We start from the raw sequence: 25043 nt of genomic DNA, 5'->3' as shown, positions 1-25043 counted from the left end.
CTTTTATCAGCAGCACTTCCAAAAGCAGTCCATATTTGCTGAAGGCAGACTCCGGAACATCTTCCTTTGTTTTGAAGTTCAGTCCACCTACAAATAACTTGCTAAATTTGTCGCCATCCCTAACTGGTTTGGTGTTATTTTCCCTACTGGGCTTTTTAACAACCATCGGGTTACCATAGACTTGACCACCGGCCAAATCATTCCCGATAACAACAGATACTCCCTCTACAGGAAGCGTGGCTTGTAAACCGACAGTGACCGGTCCTGACACCAAATCGGACTCCAAATGGATGACATGAAGTGGAGCACTAACACAGCCACCAATCCCCTGTAAACGAACACTATCCCCAGTTGCCGTCTCCCCGGACCATGGCAAGATGCCTTCAAGCATTAAAGATTGATGTGCTCCTGTGTCCCTCAATATCCTAACCGTCTCCGGTTAGTCGAGGCTCCATCCAGTGACACAAACCCCTCTGAAATAAATGGTTGGTAACCCTTTTGAGGGCGATTTCTCACAATGGCCATCGCATTTGGAGTCGTACTGTTCGAACTCCACTCCTGATTTTCCTTTCCCAGAGCATAACAGTTGGACATCAAGTGTCTAGGTTTATGGCAAAAAGTGCAAGTAGGCCCGGAGGAGAACCTCGTGGTCTGCCAAGGCATGGGGGCGGCGGTCTGCCTCGAGCCCCCCGGACGATAGGTCTGTCTTGGAGCCGCATTCTTCTGATTTCTAGAAGTCGTGGTGTCAGAGTGGTCCTCGTTTTCATCTTGAGGCCGCCCCCATGGATTTTCATTCTCCGCCCCTGATGTACCATAGCTCCCCATGCTAGGTCTGGGCGAGAAGTTCGGTTTGTGGAATCCCATCCTGTGTGTTAAGGCATAGTCATCTGCCATGGTTGCTGCCTCATACAGCTTTGGTACTTTCCTTTCCTCCAGATGAACTTTAATGTCCTCGTGGACACACTGTTGGAATTCCTCCACCAGGATCAATTGTCGCAATAGTTCGAAGTCTTTTCCAACTCCTTTTGAATCACACCACCTATCAAACATGGTTTCTTTCAATCTGGCAAACTCCACATGGGTCTCATTCTCCCTCCTCCTGGCCTTCCGGAGTTTTTGCCGGTAAGCTTCCGGGACCAATTCATAGGCTTTGAGGATGTGTTTCTTCAATACCTCGTAATCTGCACATTGGTCAATCGGTAAAGCCGAATAAATCTCTTGAGTTTTACCCACCAGAACACTTTGCACGAGTATGGACCAGTACTCCTTAGGCCAGTTTAACAGTCGAGCCACTTTCTCAAAGTGTGGAAAAAAACTTGGCTACCTCCTTTTCATTGAAGGGTGGAACCAGCTTCACATGTCTGCCAACATCCCAGGTGTTCTGACTTGGTGTCGAACCAGTCGGCATGGATGGTACCTCTCCCCGTTCTTTCATTACATCCAGCTCCTTGAGTTTAATTTCCTGCTGAAGGGCCCTTTCACGATCCCTTAACTCCCTTTCCGCTTTTCTCTCCTCTGTTTTTTTTTTTCCTCTAACCTTTCCTGGAGTTCTCTTTCAACTCTCCTTTCCTCTGCTTTCTTCTCTTCTAACCTTTCCTGGAGTTCTCGTTCCACTCTCCTTTCCTCTGCTTGTTTCACTTCTCTTCTCTCTTCTGCTTTCCTTTCCTCTGCTTTTAATCTTTCCTGGAGTTCTCGTTCCACTCTCCTTTCCTCTGCTTTTTTGTCTTCTAACCTTTCCTGGAGTTCTCGTTCCTCTGATTTTTCCCTTTCCTGGCTCTGTAATTGCATCTCCAGTTTCCGGAGCTCCACATTTTCTTTGCTCTTCTGGTAACCAATCCCAGGCTACCTCTTCCCATGTTTCTAATCCCACCATAGATTGTATCACCACTGTCTGCAACTCTGCCTTCTTCATATTAGTTCGGACCTCCAAGCTAAAATGTTTGGCCAATTTCAAGAGGTCCGATTTTACTAACGCTCTGAACTGTGCTTCACTAGGGGTCACTGTAAACTTATCTGCGTCAAACTCCATGGTGACTATTGTTCACCTGTTAACCTCCACACAAGAAATGTAACAAAAAAAAAACAAGTTTTTTTTTTGTTTGTTTTTTGGAAAAATTTGGGAATGTTGGAACAAGTTCCAAATTTGGGAATGTAAGGGAATTCTTTCCCGGACTAAATCTAGGGAATTTTATCTCCCGGACGAGCCCCCAATTTCTGTTACGGGGTCCTCCCCTATCCCCTGGTCTCGGTAAACCTCCGAACCCCGAGAGGGTCCCCGGCAGAAAGATATGTTATCCTTGGTTGAAATCAATCAAATCAATAATGAAACCACACCAAGGGTTATGAACAAACAATAATATATTATAAATCACACCGGAATCACGACACAAATAATACTAACAATTCACCCTACAATCACTATTTTTAAGATGGTACCACCTTATCTCGTCCTTTAACCCAAACTCACAGTACTCCCCCAATGTCTCTGTACCCCTCCAAGGTGAGGTCGATTCGCTCCAGCGATAATTGGATCAATGTCCGATCACAATCAATTGAGGCGTGGACGATCGAAGCAACCCACAGGTCACGTGATCCACATCCAGCACAATAGCGGTGGAATGGGAAACCTCCGATGTACACGTTTGCGGTTCAATGAACGAGTCTCCGTATAATCCTCAAAAGCCCCTTTCTTGCACAGCCGTCCCCGGCAACCCACCGGGGAATAATGCCCGGCCGACGCGACAAAAACCTGTTCACTGCAGGTTGCGCGCGTGGCGAAGATGGTGGGCAGCTTTCACTCGAACCCGGGCTTTGAGGCAAGGATACTCCGGAACCTCAATGAGGATACCCGACTACACAGGCTCCACAGCATTCCGGCGATATCTCCTATCGCCCGAACTTCCTTTCAAGGACGCAGGGTCCACTCGCCCTGTACGCTCCACCAATCGGTCCGGAGCTTCAACCAAAACGTCTTTTTACGATCTCCTCCCGCCTCTTCTTCCTCGCTCCACCTCTTCCGGTCACGATCCGGATTTCCGGCCACATTTTACCAGGAGCGCTTTTAAACCTTTTAACCACAATAACCCTTTCCCTTAAGCCACAATAAGCATAATATCTAGAACCAACAATGACAACAATAACAACCATAATTAGGGCCGAATCCGTAACAACCTAGGATCGAGTATCCGATGTCGGCAATCATAAAACCCCATGTAAATGAGCGACATAAACTCAAATCCATCAGGAGGAGACATTCTCCAAAAGTAGCAATGGTACTGTTGGATGCTGCATGCAATAAATATTCCTGTTTATTTTTCCGTTCAGTGAAAAGCAGTGGCACAATACTCACCCCTTCCCCTGTATCCACAAGAAAAAGCCCAAGTACGATCCACGAGGAAGAGAAGGCGACTCACATATATGCCCCAGGTGACCTCATCGCCATTAGTTGTGTATTAGTATTAGTTGTGTGTGTCATCGTTTCCTTGTGGCTGGTACAAGCACGGTGCTCTACACCAGGGGTTCTTAACCTTTCTTCACAACTGGGACCGGCAAAGATTAGCGATAAATGACCGCGGAGTACCAATTGGGAACCACGTAATTAATGGCCTTGTACTGTCTGTACTTTAGCACGTCTTAAATCTCAAATACCTTTTTACAGTAATATTTTGTTTTTTCTATCATTGCCGAGTTTAGCTGCCTCTGATGTTACACACCCTCGAGTACGCATGAAGTCCCTGAGCGCCTAAGAACAGATCAAACCTTAGGCTTGGTGGGACACTCGGTGTGGTGGGCTATTTGCTGGTGTGTAAAAAGACAAATAAATTTTTTTTAATATACATGGAAAGTGCAACTCGAATCGCTCACCATATATTCACGAACACACGCCGTATGAATGAGAATTGTTCCCGATTGCTGCATAAGTTAAACTACCCATGAATATTCATGAGCAATCCATCCTCGGAGTTCCTGAACAAATTCAGATACTACGATTTAATTACTTCAATAAACATGTTTTGTTTTGCAGTAAATTACAAAAGGATTGTTGAGTAAGTGATGTCACTTTAAGTTGATAAAGCTACAGGATCCATCTCGATCACATCAAAATTAATAATGAAAAGACAAATAAAATATTTTTTACAATTGAAACAAAGGTTCCCACCCACTCCTCCCAACATGAAGCCAATGTGGTCAGCAGATGCTCAGTGTACCATGAAATCCCACAACTTCCAAGCCCCGCAAGTGGGCCCCGGACCCCACACCTTGATGGCTTTGTGCTCACTGCATATCGGCGAGTATGCACCCTGCTCCCTTTATTTCTGCAAACCCCCTTTCAATACATCCTGGATCCGCCCCTGGAGTAGATGATACATACATACATACACTTGCTCCATTATATATACATTTGTTGGGTGTTGCTAGCGGGTGAGTGGAAGAATGTTTTTTTTTTTTTTTTTTTTTCATTACTCCACAGACCTTCCTTCTGCAGACTGTCGGCTGTCCGTGGACTGGCGGTCAAGAAATAATCTGTGCGTTACACTGAAGAGCATTAGCACCAGATATTATGTGGTACCAACACCAATCTGGAGTGTTCACGGAGGATGAAGGCAAATGGTGGCACAAGGTACTGTAGAACTACAACATTCGCAGGTGATACGTTTCTGAAAAATGCTGCGAATGTTGGGGCATTGCTTCCATGGGAAAAGGGGGATAGGTTCCCGGCGGTTCATGATTCAAAAGGAAAAATCGAAAATCCTGTGAAAACCCGCGAATATTGGGGTTCCACAGAACTTGATTTCTCTCCGTCCCTCGATGGGGTACGCGAAGATGAGCACGAATGGTGTTTCGCAGCATGGAGTTCCTGGATGAGCTTCTTATGGGCCACCATTTCAGATTGTAGTTGTGCCACGTGCTGCAGTGGAGGTGGAACATTAGGCACAGTCGGTGGAACAGTGTCCATGAGATGTCAGCCAGATCCTCAGCGGTGTTCAGTGCCAGCTCAGTTAGCTGCAAGTATCATGCAGATGTGTGGTTGTAAACGTTGCAAAAACAACTCATGAGGCAGCGACTGGTTGAAGGTAGCAAGGTGGTCACCGAGAAGCTGCTTTTTGTCACACAGCAATTGTGCGCCTGCAATCTCCGAAATCCTCGGCTGTAAGAAGTTGTTGAAAGCGGCAGTGCTTAGACTTGGTCTTCAAAGATGTCTGCGGAATGTTTGTTGGAGGATGTAGTAAAATATCTCTTACCTTTGTTTCATACTCGGGTGAAAAGGAGCCAACAATGTGTTTGGACCAGCTCATCTTGGTAGTGATGTTTCGGGTGTCGAATTGCGCTTCAACTTGCGTAAACCACAGCTGCTGGTCATGAGGCCAGAATTGCGGCAGCTTTAACGAAATCGCTGCCACTGATGGTGGTTGAACATCTGGGAAGGGCAAGACTGGCTGTTCATCCCTGGGGACTCGTTGAGCGCTTGCAACTCCTAGTCCTTCCCCTTTGAATCACGTCGGGGTCACCAATTTAGTGTGGAAGAAAAGTCATCCGAGGCGTTCGGATTCCGATTCATCTTTATTAAACCACAACGGAAAAACCTCTACAAATGCCCCTTGCCGGGAAACCCCGTACCTGAAAATGCCCCGATAAACCGATGCCAAAGCATATTCACATATTACGAAACGAAAGGCAAAATTATGCCACGGCCAGTGCCTTTTGAAAGCATGTAACACTTTATTTGATGTGATTGTGCCTAAGTCCTCCACCTGGCCTCGCCTGCACAGGAGCTTTTACACAATACACCCTCTCACCATCTTCTGCACCTCTATTGTTTAAATCACTACAACGACAATGCACATATTATCACATTGTCCTGTCACCGGCGATTGAGACCGCCGGATGATGAATAGCCAAACGTTTTTACTCCCTAGGGCCTAGGCGGCCAACCATATATGGCGGTTATGAGCATGCGCGAGATAGAGGCTGAGAGACGTTTACCTGAACAGAACGAAAAGCAACACGGGTTTATTCCCGAGCCCACAAAACATGCAAACATGACCAATAAAATTCAACAACAATGATTTTAATGTAAATACATGAGGGAATGAAAATATCGAAATAAAGGTGGAGGTAAATTAATTTCCTAACCGAGGTACCTCCACGCAGTCTCGAACACGCACAAAGGGAAAAGATAATGAAAATAAAAAGAAATCCCCTTTCAGCACTTAGCTGGTCCCAATAGATCCTTTTAGGAGATTGGCGGCTGTTGAAGCCGAGCACGAATGTGGCCACTCGCGCGGGAAGCACTCCAAAAATGGCGACGGCCTGAAAGCGCTGCACGCTTTCGGCTCCACAGGCAGGAGGCGAGTCCCGAAGACCATTTCCCTCTCCAGTTGTGGCAATGCAGTCAAAACCAATGCAGTCAAATGCATAAAAACAGGTCGCTGCTCCTTGAAGGACACCGTGCACTCCAAAAGGCAAAAATCCCCCAACACTTTCACAGAAATCGCACCAACACAACCAAGAAAAAAGAAATGGCCAGCGTCTTGTCCAAGCAAGATCGAGAGACTCCTCTTCTTCACTCCTGTGAGCCAATCGTCTCATGGCTCATGGCTTTTCTTGACCGCCCATTTCTCAGCCTCTTGTGGGCGGGCTTTCACCTGTTAGGTCCTTTAGGCGGGGCTTAGTCCGGGAACCTTTTTGCTTGCAGTTGGTGTTGTTGTTGTTTATGGGAGGTTTTGCATGGCCGGCCTTGTCAGCAAAAAACGTGAGGGGAAAATTACAGAGGGAAAATCATGTACTGGGGAAAATTAGCCTTAATCCCTATAGTTAATTAGCACTGCTTCACCCCCCGTGTGACAACACACAAACAATCTTAAGCTACAGTTTCCCTACTTACTGTACATTGAGGTTTCTCCTATGCGTCCATGATACAATTATACAATCCTACCTTCCCTTAGGTATCCTTCCACTTACCCCCATAAACGTAACAATATGTTTATCCCTTCCTTTATTGTAATGAGCTGTTGTCACTTGGTTTGCAGGTGAAGCTAAAGTAGAGAAGTCAGAAACTTTCCAAAACGACCTTCTTCACACTTCCCAGGATGCTCTGAGCAAGGATCATGTAAAGCAGGAACCGTGTGATTCTCCACCCACGGAGCCATGCAAATCTGCTCAGCTGCTCGAAGGTAAGCAGGACAGATGACAGGTCCATTTGAATAGTTTTCACTAAAATCGATTGTTTATGTGAATGAGACAGGGATACCTTGTTCTTTCAAAATACCCAGAAAACATTCTCCACTTTGTATTTCTGGTCTTAACTCAGGATTGATTGGACACTTGAAGATAAAGTTTTAAAAGTCTGTATTTCATCAACGTGTACACAGTGGCAATAACGTTGGAAATAACAAATAATACGAGAAGCATATTCAAGATTATTAATCATGTCGATCACAAGCCATTCAGAATTGTGCTTCCACGTTCCACAGTGTTACATGCACCAACACTAATTTGGATGATTTCCTGTGGAAAGGAGTTCAACAACTCAGCTGCGTGACAATCTCAAACACATCTACTATCTCCTGGTTATTTTAATGCAATGCATTAAGCCAGGACCCTTTTATTTAACATCTGAGATCGTTTGCGGGGTCAGAAGTGAAAATGCTCACCATTTATTCGATTATGTCCCTTATCCTCGGTCATCTTGTGGTTCTGTTGTTTTGAAGTATAGGGAGCTGCTATCGTAGATCAGCGTGAGTTGTGCATCCGATTGTTCAAGTTCATGATCAGATCAACATCGAATGTCAACATATCTCCTGCACTAGCTTGCACTGTGAGAGCATTCTGTATTCCATGATATTCACGATTACTGTTTTAACCTCCCTATTTCGACATAAACCTCTTATTACCATTCCACAGACCATCTGGAAGGACTTATGACAATTATTCTGCCCATTGACAGAAAGACAGTGGTTGTATCTCTCGCAGTTTTTTGTTTGTTTGTTTATTTTGTACACAAAGTCGAGGCTCGTGGAAGAGTGAGAACACAGAATGGATCAGAATACAACAGAACAGCAAGAAGAGTTGAATGAGGGGTGGACACCAACAGTAGAGTTACAGGTTAAAATAGATGGAGACTGAGCAAAAAATGGAAGTAGGGAGGCAAGAGGGGAAGGGGAGGATGCACGGGTTGGATGAAGATGGAGAAGAAGATTTTCAGGAAGAAAGGCTGGAAATTTGGAAGAAGATGGGCTTGGGGATGGCAGGATTCGTGGGGGGTAGAAGAGATCATGTTTTGGATGGTGGATGATTTGAGATGATGGTGAGCAGCTGTCATGAAGGACCTGGATGGAATCATGAGATTGAAAAGAATTGGAGGTTGATTCCACAGGTGGGGAAAAAGAGGAACGAATGAGTGGAGGTGAGCAGTGATTCTGCATTTTGGGAGTTTCACCAGAAGGAAGTTAATGGTGGAACACGTGCTCCCTGCAGAAACCTTGGGGGCGATATAGCACAGAAAGCACAGAGGGGAGAAGACAGTGAAAACAGACTTGTCTGCGATGGGAAGGTGACAGGCCCATAGACTCAGATTCAATGCGTGAGATTCCAATAATCTTGGAAGGCCTTGGCTTCCACGGCGTCGAGCTGAGCAAGGTTTGAGGCAGGGGAACCATCCCAGGGGGGAGAGCAGTCCTTAGGCAAGCTGCGGTTGAAGGCCTTGAATATGGACAGGAGTTCATATGTGTCAAATAAGGACTTCATATGACGGAGGATGCCCAGTCGGAAACAGGCTTTGGGGGCTTTGGAAGAAAGAACATGACTGATAGTGAGACACTGGAGGTTGAGAGACTGAACTTCCTCCAGAGGATTGTTAAGAAAGTATATGGGAGGGTTTTTCATGCAGTCCTTTTGGACAGAGTGACTTTTTTTTGTATACAAATTTGAGGCTCGTGTAAGAGCAAACCCATACAACACAAAAGCATAAACAGAAACGCACATGAAACATAATACAGGGAGCGGGAGACTTGGGGGGAGGGGGGGGGTAGAGAGAGAGGGAAGCACAACAATAGTGGAGAATAGGGCCATCCAGAGATATTTGGAAGGGAGAGGGCTGGGGTGGGGTACAAGGGATAAACAAGATGGACACTGCACAAACTCTCAGGAAGAAAAACGGAATTTGAAAAAGATGGATTTGGCATGTGTTCATGGGGGTGGAAAAGATAAAGGATTTGGATGGGGGAAGATAAGAGATGGTGGTGAACAGCTGCTTTGAAAACCTGGAGGGAAGAGTGGGATTGAAGAGAGTGAGGGAGTTTGTTCCCAGAGACGGGAGAAAAGAGGAATGAAAGAGTGAAGGTGAATAGAGAGTCTTGATTTTGGCAGTTTCACTAGAAGAGGGTTGCAGGCAGATCTTGTGCGACCTGCAGGAATATTTGGGGGACAGAGCACAGAGAGAGCTGGGGGAGCAAGGCCGGAGAGGAGTCGGTAGAAGATAGAAAGACCAACCAACCTGCCTGCAGTGAGTAAGTGAAAGGCCCTCGGAGTTAGCTTCATCGCGGGAGATTCCAATGATTCTGAAAGCTTTGGTTTCAACAGCGTGAAGCCGAGCTAGGTGCGAGGCAGAAGCACCGGCCCAGAGGGGGGAACAGTATTCCATTGAGCTGCGGATGAAAGCCTTGTATGTGGTGAGGAGCCTCAGTAGTGCCAAGGAAGAACATCGCATGACGGAGGATGCCCAGTCGGCATTTGGAAGAATTCCCAGGATGAGTTGATATCAGAGACGGTAGAGATGGGAGACGAGTCCAGATTGATGGCTGCTTGAAGACCGTGCCAGTCGACCTGAGTGAAATGCCAGACTCGTCGGCGCTGAGGAGGCTCCTTGAGAACGGCCAGAGAGATGTCCACTTTAACAAACATATGATCAGGTTTTTGTCTGGATTGAAAGACATATTCCAAGTGGTTGACCAGGTTGGGATTTTGTCAAGGTCTGAAGGGAGGGAAGAGGATGCTGCCTGCTTAACTGAAGGATGAGAGATTGGTGGACGGAAAGAGCAATGGATGGATTCAACAGAATGTAGATCGAAGTATGTCATTCGCCATTGGAAGCAAGGAGAAGCTGATATTGGTCGGACAAACCTCTGATTGTTTTTCATTGTACAGAACAATGGAACAAACGTTGCTAAGGTAGTATGTGCTCAATAACTCTTTGATTAATTTGGCTAGTTCCAACACTCTTCTATTTTCAATTCTAACTGGACCCGCTCCTTTGATTGGAGGACAGAAATATGGAGTGTTTGAATTAACTTGTGAGAAACTTATCAAATATGGATGGACAAGTTGGTGTGAATTACTGATGATGTTTTTTTTTACTTGTCTTTACAGAGAAACAAACAAAGCTGGATTCTTGTTCCAACTGTTCTCAGTTGGTCAACACGCGAGTTTGCAATCGTCACATGACACAGACTGCTACTCAAGAAACGGACACGCCCAGCAGTGCATCTCGTAAATGTTGCACAGATACCCTCAAGAATATGAAAGGAAGTGAGAGACCACACAAGTGCTCTGTGTGTGATCAATCATTTGCAATGTTGCCATGTTTGAAACGATGTCAAACAATCCGCACGGTCAAGAAGCCGTTCAAGTGTTCCATTTGCAGCAAGGAGTATTCTCGCTCATCAGATTTGCACGTTCATCAACGGACACACACAGGGGAGAAGCCTTATAAATGCTCTTTGTGTCCTAAAGCCTTTGGTCAATCTTCACATTTGAGGAAACATCAAAGAATACACACAGGAGAGAAGCCTTACAAATGCCCTTTGTGTCCTAAAGCCTTTATTCAATCAACCCATTTAAGGAAGCATCTAAACATACACCCAGGTGAGAAACCTTACAAGTGTTCTTTGTGTCCTGCAGCCTTTGCCGATTCGACGAGTTTAAAGAATCATCTCAGAACACACACTGGAGAGAGGCCGTATATGTGTTCTGTGTGCCCGAAAGCCTTTATGCGATCATCAAATTTAAAAAATCATCTCAGAATACACACTGGAGAGAAGCCGCACAAGTGCACTGTGTGCAGCAAGGGTTACGCTTACATCTCGGATTTGAAAATTCATCAAAGAGTACACACAGGTGAGAAACCGTTCACATGCCCAGTATGTAATAAGGCGTTTGATCGTCCATCAAGTTTGTGTAGACATCAAAGAAGACACACAGGGGAGGAGTGATCCCAGCAAGTGTAGACATTGCAGGTGGAGCATTGCGTCCTGACATCATGCTCAAACACAAAAAGGAAAAGACGGAGCTGTTGATTGAGGTTTCGGTTCCCAATGACTTTGGACTAAATGTTTCAGAGATCAAGGAAATGCTTAAATACCAGGAGCTGAAAAATGAGGTCAAGAGGTCTTGGAAATTGAAGAAAGCTGAAATTGTACCAGTGATGGAGAAACAGGGATGATCAAGAAAACCCTTACTGAGCACTTGAAAAGCATTCCGGGGAATATCACGACAAGGAGCTACAAGTTTAGGCTGTCAGAGGTTCAGTGAGGATTCTGAAAAGAGCCTTTGGAACGAAGCTGTGAGAATGAAGTTTCACAGTCTGGTTCATGAATAATGATAGTTTACCAAAAAAAAGGAGGTGGAGATTTTGACTTCTCGGAGAACTTCCTTCCATCTCCCAAAACCCTCATATGGAGATAACAACCAACGGGAGGAGTTTCAGCCATATGGGAAAACACTCATTTAGAAAGGGTGGATTATATTAGCTTTAAAGTAGGGGATGGGATTCGTATTTTTAAAAACATATTACATAACACACACACACGCACACGAAGGTGGATACTTTGAGACCTGTGAGGGTCGACCCCCTGAAGCCCACAAATGGAGATAACAACCAACGGGAGAAGCTTTCCAAATGGACACGGATAGAATGTAACGTGCAACAGAAAAAGAACACAACCTAGTGCCTACCCTCACGATCTCACCTGTCATGCAATAAAAACTGAAGCTCAGTTCTCACCACCTGGGATTTCAAACACCCCCCCTAACTTAAATTTCTGGGGAAACCACTGGCCCTAACTCTCGTCTTTACTTTCAGGCCAACTGGAATATAAGACCCGTTGCTTTGCTGATGGGTATACCAATCTTGTATATAAAGATAGATTTACGTACCGTATGCACGCGAGAGATATTTTTGAGGTCATGTGTGTCCTCCCCTTCGTGAAGCACCATGTCACATCAGTCTGCCACTCCTCACGTATGGAGAATACAGTGCAGAAGGGAAGAGGGAAATTCTGCCATTTTTGCTTATGTAATAAATAGATGGTATAGTTTTTTTTTTGGGTTTTTTTTTTTCAGAGAAAATATATAAAAATTAATTTTTACTCTTTAAAAATCGTGCAAATAAATTATTGAAATAGCAGCTGCTTTTTTGTTCGTATCCTTTTCTCACCTGTGTTGCAAGTGGAGCGACCTGCTTTGTGATGCTTTAAAAGGCGGTGTTTATCAGAAATACTGTTTGATGGGACGATATATTACTGTTATGTGATTAAAATGGAAATATTAGGGGAAAAGTATTGAATATGGCAAGAGTTTTCTGAATCTAATCAATATGAGATACCGGATTGAATGAGACTCTCCATTATTTTAACTGAAGAGGAAGAGTTTTTGTTGGAATGTAAATTGACACCGGCCCATCTATCCTCACCTTGGTCAAATACGAGTGTATCATAGTTTGGAGATCGCCTAGCATCTGATTGATAAAAAGATGGCGATCAGAATTGATGGCGAGCATACTTACGGCGTATAAATCCCTTATAGGACAATTGTTGATTGACAGGCGGAAGGACGCACGCACTCAGGCGCACCGAGACCGAGCTCCTTTTATATCATAGAAGATTGGCAGATCAACTGAAACTGGTAAAACTACTCAGAGGACATTCAAATGGAATTTGGTCTTGACAAATGTGCCAAATGCACATTTCTATCTGGTAAAACAGAAAGAACACAAAATATCTTGATCGATGAAAGTACATCAATCCAGGAACTAGAAAACGAAGAAACCTACAACTACAGTGCTTTCAGAAAGTATTCACACCCCTTGACTTTTTCACATTTTCTTGTTACAGCCTGAATTTAAAATGGATTAAATTGATATTTTTTTTATTACTGATCTACACAAAACACTGCATAATGTCAAAGTGGGATATTTTTTTTAGAGTTGTTTATGAAATAATAAAAAATGAGAGACAGAAATATCTAATTTACATAAGTATTCAACCCCGTGAGTTAATGCTTCGTAGAAGCTCCTTTGGCAGCGATTACAGTTTGGTGTCTTCTTGGGTATGTCTGTATCAGCTTTGCACATCTGGATTTGGGGAGTTTCTCATTCTTCCTTGCAGATATGCTCCAGCTCTGCAAATTGGATGGGGAGCTTCAGTGAACAGCAATCCAAGACTTTCCAAGGATCCTCAGTGGGATTAAACTCTCAGCATTGGCTGGGCCACTCAAGGACTTTTTCTTAAGCCATTCATTCAATTCCAGTGTTGATGTCTTGTTGGAACGTAAATCTTCGCCACAGTCTGAGGTCTTTTGCACTCTGAAGCAGGTTCTCCTCAAGGTTTTGGCTCCATACATTGTTCCCTCTATCCTTACAAGTCTCCCAGTCCCTGTCGCTGAAAAGCACCCCCAAAGCATGATGCTGCCTTGCCACCACCATGCTTCACGGTAGGGATGGTGCTCGATGGGTGATGAGCTGTGCTCGGTTTCTACCAGATGTAGTACTTTGCATTCACACCAAATAGTTCAATTTTCGTCTCATCAGACCACAGAATATTTTGCCTCATGCTCTGAGTCTTTCACGTGCCTTTTTAGAAACGCTAGGCGTGCTGTCATGTGCCAGGCGTGCTGTCACGTCACTCGGGGATTTGGCATGCCGGCCTTGTTCCCTCTCCCCCTCCCTCCCCGTACCATGGTCGCTCCGCCTCTTCTGGGCGGGTCTTTTGCCGTAAGTGTCCAGGGAGCATGAATCGCTTAACCGGCTGCCATGTTGCTTGGCGTGCGGTTATAATTTTAGGGATGGCCACAGAGGGTTTGACGTACAGGGGAAATTAAACTTAAACCCTACTCTCTTTAGCACGGCATTATCCCCCGTATGATGCACATCAAAACAACCATCAACCAAAACAAAACAACCATCTGTTCCGCCATTTGTGGCGGTGTCATCGATGGCGGTGTACGCTAACCTCATCAGTTGGTGCACAGCCCACCACCTTTGGAAACAGATGCATCCTGTCTGCTGAGTACCCCAGCTCAACCAGCTGGTCCCTGCTCTCAAATGTTGTGTTTGTGTCCTTCCCCCTCTCTCCCCATCTTGTCTACCGCTCCCGATGTTATTTGTTTTATGTGTCTGTTTGTCTTTCTGTGTGATTAATGTTCGCTCTTTCACGAGCCTCGATCTTGTATACAAAAAAAAAAAAAAAAAACTGCTCCTACACGGCACACGGTCCATGCCATTTCTATACAATTCTACCTTTCCTCCTGTATTCTCTTACCTACCCCCATAAACGTAACAATATCATACATCCGAAAATGAACATTTCCAAATTAACATGTTTATTAAGCAAGATGAAAATCCATTACCCCACCTCTGCTTTCCTAACCCATCTTTTTATGGCGAAGCCCACCGGGCAAAGCTGTCTAATACAGTGTTTGTCCGTATGTATGTATGTATGTCCCCTCGAACGTATACTAACCAGAGCTGAGGGATCGGGTCACATGACAGGGTGATGTGATTTATGTCTGATGTCATTACGGCAGCATGGCGGCTGACTCGCCACACTCCGCCATTTTGATTTATATTCCGTTAATGCCGAACATATCGTCGAACCTGTCATATATCACAATCGCCATGCTCCACCTTTACGTTTTTCATTCAGTGTGAAACACAAACAAACTGATTGTTAAAATGATCATGACATATTGAAAGCATTGGCGTCACGTCTCTTCCAACAATACGGTACGTATAGGCCTTAGGCGTTATGCCTCACCTGCGCACCGCTTTGGACAAATTAAGCCCAGATTTCTTAATTACAGTCGTGTATCGTTTCAGTAGTAACGTTTTCATAATAATAATAATATAGTAAATGTAACCATAACACTTTAATCCCAATGTCATGAATACAAAGTTAGCGGTGTATGGTTCATGATCAGTGCACATCGGATTTTTATGAAAAAAAGAAAAAATATTTTTTCACATAAAACGGCTTTTTTGCGCGCAAAAAAATTATTTTGCTCTTTTCGGAGAAAAAAAATTTTTTCGCCCTTTTTCGGGAAAAATAAAATAAAATGCCCTTTTTGGTTGAAAATGTCTTGCAACGCTAAAAAAAATTCGGGAATTTTTCTAAATTTTTAACTGCGATCGATCTCAAAAACAAAACGTTGCGTCCACTTGCGTGCGTTGCGTCCCCAGCGTGTACAGCAGTGAGGCGGTGTACTACAGTGAGAGAGTGTACACAAAGTGTGAACAAGTCTCCTATCAAGATGAGTGCTGCTCTTCGTGACAAGTGGCTGAAGGAATTCAACGCTGGCGGCGATGGGCCACCTTCAAGTACGTGTCGAGTGACACAGCTTTCTGTCGAGCTTGTGAAAAGACTTTCCGGGCGAAGCAGAAGTCTGAGCTGGCCCAACATGTCCGAGGAGACCGCCACAAGAGCAACTTGGCCTTGAAGAAGAAGAGGACGGTCACGCAAGCCACCATGGAGGACTTTGGTGGCGGAAAGAGGCACAAGTGCGACGTCGTGGCTCAGGAGCTGTGCCAGGCCATGCTGGCCGCTGGCATCCCATGGTCGAAATTGGAAAACCCTGCCCTCCGGTCGTTCCTGGAGAAGCACATCACTCTCCAGATCCCCGATGAAAGCTGGATTCGAAAGCACTACCTCGACAAGTGCTACGACGAGGCCTTGGCGGGGATCCGTGCCGACCTCGGACAGCAGCCCATCTGGCTGTCCGTCGACGAGACGACCGATTCGGCAGGTCGATATGTGGCCAACATCATCGCGGGACGCTTGTCCAAGGAGGGATATTTTCGTCCCCACCTCGTCCAGTGCATGTTTCTGGAGAAGACCAACTCCGGGGAGATCGTGTGCGCAGTCAATGACACGCTGCGCTATCTTTGGCCTGATTTCAAGCCGGAGTGCCTCAAGGTCCTCGTCAGCGACGCCGCGGCCTATATGATCAAGGCCGGCCATGCCCTGAAGGAACTCTTCCCGGACTTGCTGCATGTGACTTGCGTTGCCCACGCGCTCCACCGTGTCTGCGAGACAGTCCGAGAAATGTTCAAGGACGTCAACGACCTGATTGCCACGACGAAGAAGGTGTTCGTCAAAGCCCCGTCGCGTGTTGTCCTTTGGAAGGAGCAGCAGCCCAATCTTTCTCTCCCCCCGGAGCCCATTCTGACTCGGTGGGGGACGTGGATCGACGCCGCGGTGTTTTACGCCGAGCACTTCGAGGCCGTCAAGGACATTGTGGACCAGCTGAACGATGACGACGCGATGGCAATCCGGAGTGCGAAGGACCTGTTCAGAAAGGCGGACATCAAGCTCAGTTTGGTCTTCTTAAATGCCCACGTGTCGTTCATCCCGAAGATCCTTAAGCAGCTGGAGGAGGCCGCCATGGAGCTGGCCAAGGCCTTCCAGCTCCTTGATCAGGCCAAGGAGGAGCTCGAAAAGATCCGAGGCTGCCGTAAGGAGATCCTGCTCACCAAGTTCAAGGCGGTGCTGCAGTGCAATCCCGACATTGGTGTGCTGAGGACAGTGGCTTTGATCCTGGATGGAGATCAGCACGGATCTGAGGTTGGTGTGCCGGCTGGAGTCAAGCTTGCCGACATCCCCCTCTTGAGGTACTGCCCCATCGTCAGCGTCGACGTGGAAAGGTCCTTCTCCGTCTACAGAAACGTCCTCACCGACCGCCGACACTGTCTCACCAAGGAGAACATTACCAAGATAATGATTTCAAACACCTACTTTAACTGTTCCTAAAAGGGTCTTGTCAATTTCTTCTCGTCCTCTACTTATCAAACAATGCGGTTGCAATAAAGGTACCTGAACGTCATTTTTTACCTGTTTACTAGCCCAGAGTGCTTAATGTTGTGCAGGAAAAAGCTTACCATTTTTTGTTCTTTTTTTGACTGATTTCTGAAAAACTTGGCAATAATAAAAAAATGAATAAAACGGGGGAAAAAAATATTTCGGGATTTTTTCACATAAAAAAAAAAAATTCGCTTTTCAAAACATAAAAGGCCTATTTTCTTAACATAAAAATCCGTAGTCTAATGATCGGTGTTCGGCATTAATATTAATAACCACGGAAGTAAGGAATTCGCCTCGGTTTTTTAATGGTAATATAATTTTTGAAATAATTATAACGTAACGTTAATATTATAGTAAATCTAATCGTAACCCGAATCCCTTCGTAGTGACTGCAAACGTACTGGAAGTTAAAATATATCATCTATGTATTAAAGTAGCGGCAGTTTTGTGTCCGTTATGTCATTACATCTATGATGTCATTACGATGGCTGACCCCACCAACGTACATTTTAATTTACAAGTACATCCGCTCACTACGGGAGTGGCAGGAAGGGTCATTCCTCTTTGGGGGTATATAGATTACAGTCGATCGATGGCCGGTCTCAAGAACATTGGGTGTGTGTTCATTTACCAAGGTTCTTGTGGAGAGATCGCCAAGTGGTTTCAGCATTCGAGCAAGCACTCCATTCAAAACCCTTAAGGAACGGCTGGCCTGGCAAGCGCTACCTAGCTGCTTGGTAAATGAGCACACCTCCAACCCTTGTGGGGTATGTAGATTACAGTAGATCTTCGCTCAGTTCTGTAAGTAAAACTTACCTCACGGATGTTGTGATTCCTCCAAATTTCTTTGTTTAATGTTATAAACAGCATTAGCGACTGTTTAGAAAGCTAATCATATTTGTTTGTGGTTTATAATATTTTACATTCCCGGCTACACTGATGTTAGACTTCCCGTCTTGTTTAAATAAGTGCATCTATAAATACCTTTATAGAACTGAGTAAAAACCAAACCGAGGAGTGGAGAAAATCAGTCTTGGTATATAAATGGAAAACATCACAAATGTGAAAAGTATCAAATAAATCCTATTGAAGAAATAACAATCAAAAGTACATAAAACACATAGACGTACAAATGTAAATACTTATTGAATTCAAAGATCTTTAAAAAAATTAATGGTCTTGAATGGACAGAAAACTTTGATGGATGTCAAATAATTAACGTTATAATTAATTAAATTAAATAATCAATTCAAATTGCAATGTAATGTCTTCCTTGGTGCATGCAGCAGTGCACATGTGGTTGGGGCAATCTGCGAATTGTCGGTCTCCCTGTTGTCTCATTCTTTCAGTGAGCTCTACCATATGGAAATTTTCCTGCCAGAGAGAGGCAGATGTGTTCATAGTTTCTTCCATCCGGCGATGCACTTTGTCCATCGGGCCAAGCACCAACCTGTGTCTGTGGATACTTCATGGATTACAAGTAGTTTCAGTTTCCCTACAAGTAGTTTCAGTTTCCCTAATCTTGAGCGGAGCCTTTTCAGCTTCTCTGAATTCAAAGCCTGATTGGTATGTTGTTTGGCACCTGCACCAAGGAAGGTTGAGTGGAGCGTCATTCCATCGATGTTAAATGCAGCTGTCCCAGTGCAATCAGTGAGTAGGACAAGCACATCATCAGGCTCGAAATGGCGTGGCAGCTTGAGGAGTCGCTTGATGTCATAATGGATGAGTTTGATTATGTGGCTTTTTCCTGTTCCACCAGGGCCACTTAAAAACAATCTGTAGGTATAGACACACCTGCATGGATTGCTTAATTTGTTTTTTTTGTTGTTATAAAAACAGCTTCCACGTTTAAAATAATATATATATTGTTACGTTTGTAGGGGTTAAGCAATGATTACCTTAGTCCAGGTAGAATTGCATAGGTAGCGTACTCCGACTGTCATGAAGAAGAAGAAAGCCCATGTATCATAAGTAGGGATCCAGTAGACTATATGTCGTGGAAGAGTGTATCTTTGCCATCACTAGGGGTGGGGTTATGTTAATTAGTTAGGGATTAAGGGTAATTAATCCCCTGTATGTAATGGCCTTTGTTATTTTTCCTGTTCCTTATGACACATGCAGCACACACACCTAGAAAGAAATCGTGCATTTATGACAAAATAAAAATCAACCGGAAGCAGGATATTGAGCACACAGGTGCTGATGACACCGACCTGGTGAGCACACAGGAACAAGCAGGTTCATAAGGCCACGCCCTGAAGAGCAGTGATTGGTCTGGCATTTGGTTCAAGTAAGGACTGCTAAGATGGGATGGGTGGAGCAGACGTCATGAGATGACGTCAGAGCCTTGAGTATGAAGGAACGCTCTGCCCGACATTTTCTCTCTCTCCTCTCTTCTTCGTCCTCTTGAGTCCTGGCCTCAATAACAAACGGTCGTGTCTGGACATTTTCCTCTTCTTCTTGGCTCATGGTTTCTCTCTCGGCTTGCTCTGATTTTCGGGATTCGACGGCGAGTGGTCGGAGTTCATAGCGCTCTTGCGCTGGGAGACGTGGGTGCTGGTGTGGAGCAGACGGCGATTGGACGAGCACGGCCTGCTAACTTTGAGCTCGGCGGCTGGAAGGGCGAGCTGCGAGCCAAGGTCGTTCCCATGCACAGACTTCGCGCCAACGAGCGTATTTTCGCGCGCAAGGACGCGGGGCCCGGGATGATTCCTGACGAGGTTCAAGAGCCGATTAGAGCTAAGTGCCACGCAAACACTTTTCTTTTCACAGTTATTTTTCCCATTGTTTGTATTTGAGTCTGTATGTGGGCGCTCAGGTTAGGACTTTATTTTATCGTGCATCATTTGGTTACCGGCATTTCTTCAATACAGCCGGTATTTTTGTACATTTTAATCCGGTGTCGGCTTGGAATTAATTATCCAGGTGCAAAGACGTTGGGTGGAAGCCGTCCAGGTAAGTTCGTCATCCTCCTTTCCCTCACCTGTAAAGAATACCGTCATCATTGGATTGAACGCCTTGGAGTAAAGCTCGTTTGGTCATCCGTGTCGCCCTGCGGTGTTTACTACAGTGTAGTCACACGACAATAGATATATAGATATATATATATCTGTCATTTTTTAAATTTCTGAAAATACATTAGCTTTACCCAGCTGGGACCCACATAGGACCCAGTTCAAAGCCCACTCAAAAACCCAAGTCCAGTTCAGCTCACCTAACCGACGAAAACCCATGTGGGCCCCAGCCAGCTTTGTAAGGTGGGATATGACGTCAAAGAGTGTCGTTCTAAAGTTGTAGAATGACATCGGCAGCCCAGATGAGACCCATGTGGAAACCAGTTAAAAACCACACCCAGAACCCAAGCCCAGCTTAACCCATCAAAAGCACCTATTTCCCAGCTGTGCCCTACCTGCACGTGCTGGCTGGGTTGGTGGAGGTTGGTCAAATTACAGTTTCTTTGCACCACTTTCGGTGAAGAGTAATGACTTGTTGCTGTTGGGGGTTGAGTTGCCTCATCATTGCTCTGTACTCTTGTGGGGTCAGTAAAGTTTTACATGAAGCTCAGCATTGTTTTTGGTTTAGGTTTTGACGATGGTCATTAAGATCAGGATTGTTGGCACCATCCACTGAATCAACTTGTTGCTCTTGGAGGTGGCCTTCTTCCTCTTGATCCCCTTGTTGCTGTTCAGTCCCAAGTGCCAGCAGATCCCAGGCATGTATGGGGGGGACCAAAGTCTTCCAGAACTCCAAGCGTTTTTTCAATGATGTTGGCATTGTGTGTGTACATTTGTTTGTTCAACTCAACGGCATCCTGAACTTTATTGTAGTGGGCTTGGTAGGTGTTATAACTTCCTTTTTGGTCATGTTCATTTGTCCATGGCCAATAAATCATCAACAGGTTTTTATGCTTGGACTCGCCCTCTTCCTTTTCTTTGTGTAGTCGTTTGCTACGTGATGTGGAAAAACGATTGTTTCCATATGGGTATTTGTCAGGATTTGAGAAGTTTTCGAAGTTGATATCTGTTAGAAATGCTGTGAGATGTTGGTTTTCTCCTTTTTTTTTTTGTATACTGAATCGAGGCTCGTGCAAGAGCTAACATTTACTTCACAAACAAATCAACCAGACAAACAAAATATATAAAAAGAGGGAGCGGAAGACAAGATGGGGAGAGAAGGGGAAGCACACAAACACAACATTTGAGAGCAGGGAGATGTGTGGAAGGGAGAGGGCTTGGGGAGAGGAGGCGTGGGAAGGGGGGGGGGGGGGAGGGAGAAGTATAAAGCATAAAACACAAGGACTTCCAGGACAGAAGTTGGTATTTCAAAAAAGTGGAATTGGGGTGAAATTAGCGGGGGTAGAAAAGATCAAGGTTTTGGATTGGGGAAGATAAGAGATGGTGGTGAACAGCTGTTTTAAAGACTTGGAGGGTGGAGTGGGATTGAAGAGAGTGAGGGAGTTTGTTCCAGAGGCGGGAGAAAAGAGGAGTGAAGGTGAGCAGAGAGTCTTGATTTTGGCAGTTTGACCATAAGAGGGTTGCAGGCAGATCTTGTGCGACCTGTAGGAATATTTGCGGGACAGAGCCCAGAGAGAGCTGGGGGGGCAAGGCCAGAGAGGAGTCGGTAGAAGACGGAAAGACCACCAACCTGCCTGCGGTGAGTGAGTGAGAGGCCCTTGGAGTTAGCTTCATCGCGGGAGATTCCAATGATTCTGAACGCTTTGGTTTCAACAGCGTGAAGACGAGCTAGGTGTGAGGCAGGAGCACCAGCCCAGAGGGGAGAGCAGTATTCCATTGAGCTGCGGATGAAAGCCTTGTACGTAGTGAGGAGCTCAGGTGTGCCAAGGAAGGACTTCGCACGACGGAGGATGCCCAGTCGGCGACTGGCTTTGGAGGCCAGATTTGAAATGTGGTTATACAAAGGATATCATCTGTCCTGGGGCTATACAAAGGATATCATCTGTATCTGAAGGAGTCTCAGGCTGCATACAGGTTTCATATGGAAGTCCATGTTTGCTGACAGCTTCTTCGAATGCTGTCTGGTCCTCCACCTCTTCAGTTGTAGATACTGGTTCATCATCTTGAGCATGTCCATTTGTTGTTGGAACATTAGGCCCTGGATGTGCTTTTTCCAATGTAACATCGTGAATTTGGTCGATAAGGCCAACCACAATGTATGGACTTGCTGTGTTTTGATTTGTTAATGGGATTCACTATTGCGAACCTATCTTGATTGAGTGTGGCGAGAATATGTATGCCAATTTCCAACATGTCTGCCAAGCCCTGAATAGCTACATGGTCAGCCCAGGCACCCTCCTCAAGCCGGTTCACATATTTGTTCCACGTCCCTGTTTGACAGATCTGGGGTTTCCTAATTGAAGCAACTGTGTGATCAACATCTTCTGGTGCTGCTGCAGCATCGCTGTATTTGTTGATTAAACGACCACCAGCAGGACGAGATAGGAAGTTCGTGGAACGAGGAGAATTGTCAGTGGATCGAGAAAAAATGAACAAATTGTTGCCGCTGTGTTTCAGCGCTAATTTCCTGGATGCCGGTGGTCTTCAAGTCTTTGCTAATGGCAGAGAAATAGCAGTTGTCATCTGATGGTACATCATCCACAGAAAATCCAAACTTTGCAGCCGGGGTATTCATGGTAACTCTGTTCTCACTGAAGGTGTGCACTGATCTGAAGTTACAATTTGAAAGAGCTACAGTTGCACCACAGAGGGACTTTGAAGAAACTGAAGGGCTGCCATGACCATCAGCAAGGTGATCGGAAGTTGGTTGTTCAGTTGGTTTGTCGATCAATGATTCCCATAATTCACTGTCATTGTCACTCCACTGTTTTTCCCAGTCTTTACACACATTGACGTCTTTGTCGTATGGGGTATCCCATTTCAACCCTAGCAAGGCAGACATCACTTTTTGTGGCCGGACGTAGAAATATAAGTGGTGTCCTTTGTGGACTAACTTTCTCTTCACCTTCATTGCAAGTATATGAGCATCTTCTGTTCATCGAGGTAACAATTAGCACAAATGATCCAATTTGGTTGGAATATCGACAGGTGGGCCATGGATTGCTTTCTGTCGCCCCTTTGGTAGCCCGACCGTTTTCATAAATGGGATTCTCCTGCTGATGAGGCGACTTTCAAATGGTCGTAGAGCCTTTAGTTATTGTGGAATATCCGTCAGGTGGAGCCCATTGGCATACGCTTGTGCAGGTACCTGGCCCCTTTTCAATGTTTGATGACATGTTTTGCACACCCACAAGTGACCATATGCTTCACACTTTAATTCATCTTTAAATACTCTGGTTTCTCTTCATCTGAAACAGTTGATATTTTGTTTTATCAAACTGAACAACAAATGTTCTGTACATAAGTCGATGAAATATTGTGCAAGGAAAAAATATGGGAAGGGTGGGTGAAGACATGCTAATTAGTGGTAGGGATTAAGGTTGGTTTTCCCCAATGCATGCTTTCCCTCAGTAACTTTCCTCCAAGGTTTAACTGCCCCGGCCGACCATGCACCTCCTTTAAACATCAACATTTACCGCCAACTACAAGGAGGCAGGACACGATCGGACTAAGCCCCGCCTCCAACTTCACCCCTTGTCTATATCTTCCTCACCCCCTTGTCTATGGCTTGTTCACCCCTTGTCTATTGCTACTTCACCCCCTTGTCTATAACTTGTTTACCCCTTGTCCATAGTTTGTTCACCCCCTTGTCTATAGCTTGTTCACTCTTTGTCTATAGCTACTTCACTCCTTTTCTATAGCTTGTTCACCCTTTGTATATAGCTATCCCACCCGCTCCCCACCCCCCCTTGTCTATACCTTGTTCACTCCCATGTCTTAATTTGTTCACCCATTGTCTATGGCTTGTTCACCTGCTTGTCCCTAGCTTGTTCACCCCCCTTGTCTATAGCTTGTTCACCCACTTGTCTGTAGCTTGTTCACCCCCTTGTCTATAGCTTGTTCACTCTTTGTCTATAGCTACTTCACTCCTTTTCTATAGCTTGTTCACCCTTTGTATATACCTACCTCCCCACCCCTCCTTGTCTATACCTTGTTCACCCCCATGTCTTAATTTGTTCACCCACTTGTCTATACCTTGTTCACCCCCATGTCTTAATTTGTTCACCCACTTGTCTATAGCTTGTTCACCGATTGTCTATGGCTTGTTCACCTGCTTGTCTCTAGCTTGTTCACCCACTTGTCTATAGCTACCCCCCCCCCCCTTGTCTATGGCTTGTTAAACCCTTGTCTATAGCTTGTTCACCCCTTGTCTACAGCTTGTTCACCCCTAGTCTATGGCTTCTTCGCCCCTTGTCTATAGCTTGTTCACACCTTGTATATAGCTTGTTCATCCCTTGTCTATAGCTTGTTCACCCACTTGTCTATAGCTTGTTCATCCCTTGTCTATAGCTTGTTCACCCACTTGTCTATAGCTTGTTCACCCTCTTGTCTACAGCTTGTTCACTCATTGTCTATAGCTTGTTCACCCGCTAGTCTATAGCTTGTTCACCCGCTTGTCTATAGCTTGTTCACCCGCTTGTCTATAGCTTGTTCACCCATTGTCTCACGCTTGATCACCCCCTTGTCTCTGGCTTGTTCCCCCACTTATCCATAGCTTGTTCACCCCCATGTCTATAGCTTGTTCACCCCCTTGTCTATAGCTTGTTCACCACTTGCCTATAGCTTGTTCATCCACTTGTCTATAGGCTGTTCACCCATTGTCGATAGCTTGTTCACCCCCTTGTCTATAGCTTGTTCACCCGCTTGTCTATCGCTTGTTCACCCATTGTCTCTAGCTTGTTCACCCCCTTGTCTATAGCTTGTTCACCCGCTTGTCTATAGCTTGTTCACCCATTGTCTCTAGCTTGTTCACCCCCCCCCCCTTGTCTATAGCTTGTTCACCCGCTTGTCTATCGCTTGTTCACCCATTGTCTATTGCTACTTCACCCCCTTGTCTAAA

General features: G+C 45.2%; 1 protein-coding gene across 5 annotated transcripts in view; it reads left to right on the top strand.

The window, feature by feature from the left end:
• LOC137427429 (uncharacterized) overlaps positions 1 to 13288 on the top strand; it is a 34572-nt gene extending 21284 nt beyond the window's left edge. For 4 of the 5 annotated variants that reach the window (XM_068116927.2, XM_068116926.2, XM_068116925.2 and 1 more), the window contains 2 exons: positions 7032 to 7175; positions 10369 to 13288. In XM_068116927.2, coding sequence (XP_067973028.2) covers positions 7032 to 7175; positions 10369 to 11210 — 986 coding nt within the window. In that variant the 3' untranslated portion in view covers positions 11211 to 13288. Of the gene's footprint in view, positions 1 to 4325; positions 4622 to 7031; positions 7176 to 10368 lie in introns of those variants that run through there. The other variant, XM_068116928.2, reaches the window with a different exon arrangement.
• The last annotated feature ends 11755 nt before the right edge of the window (positions 13289 to 25043 follow it).

The sequence above is a fragment of the Myxine glutinosa genome, chromosome 5 (assembly GCF_964187855.1).
Source record: "Myxine glutinosa chromosome 5, kmMyxGlut1.1, whole genome shotgun sequence".
NCBI classification, from domain to species: domain Eukaryota; kingdom Metazoa; phylum Chordata; class Myxini; order Myxiniformes; family Myxinidae; genus Myxine; species Myxine glutinosa.
The sequence above is the reverse complement of the archived record's forward strand: the minus strand, read 5'-3'. Positions and strand labels throughout refer to the sequence as shown.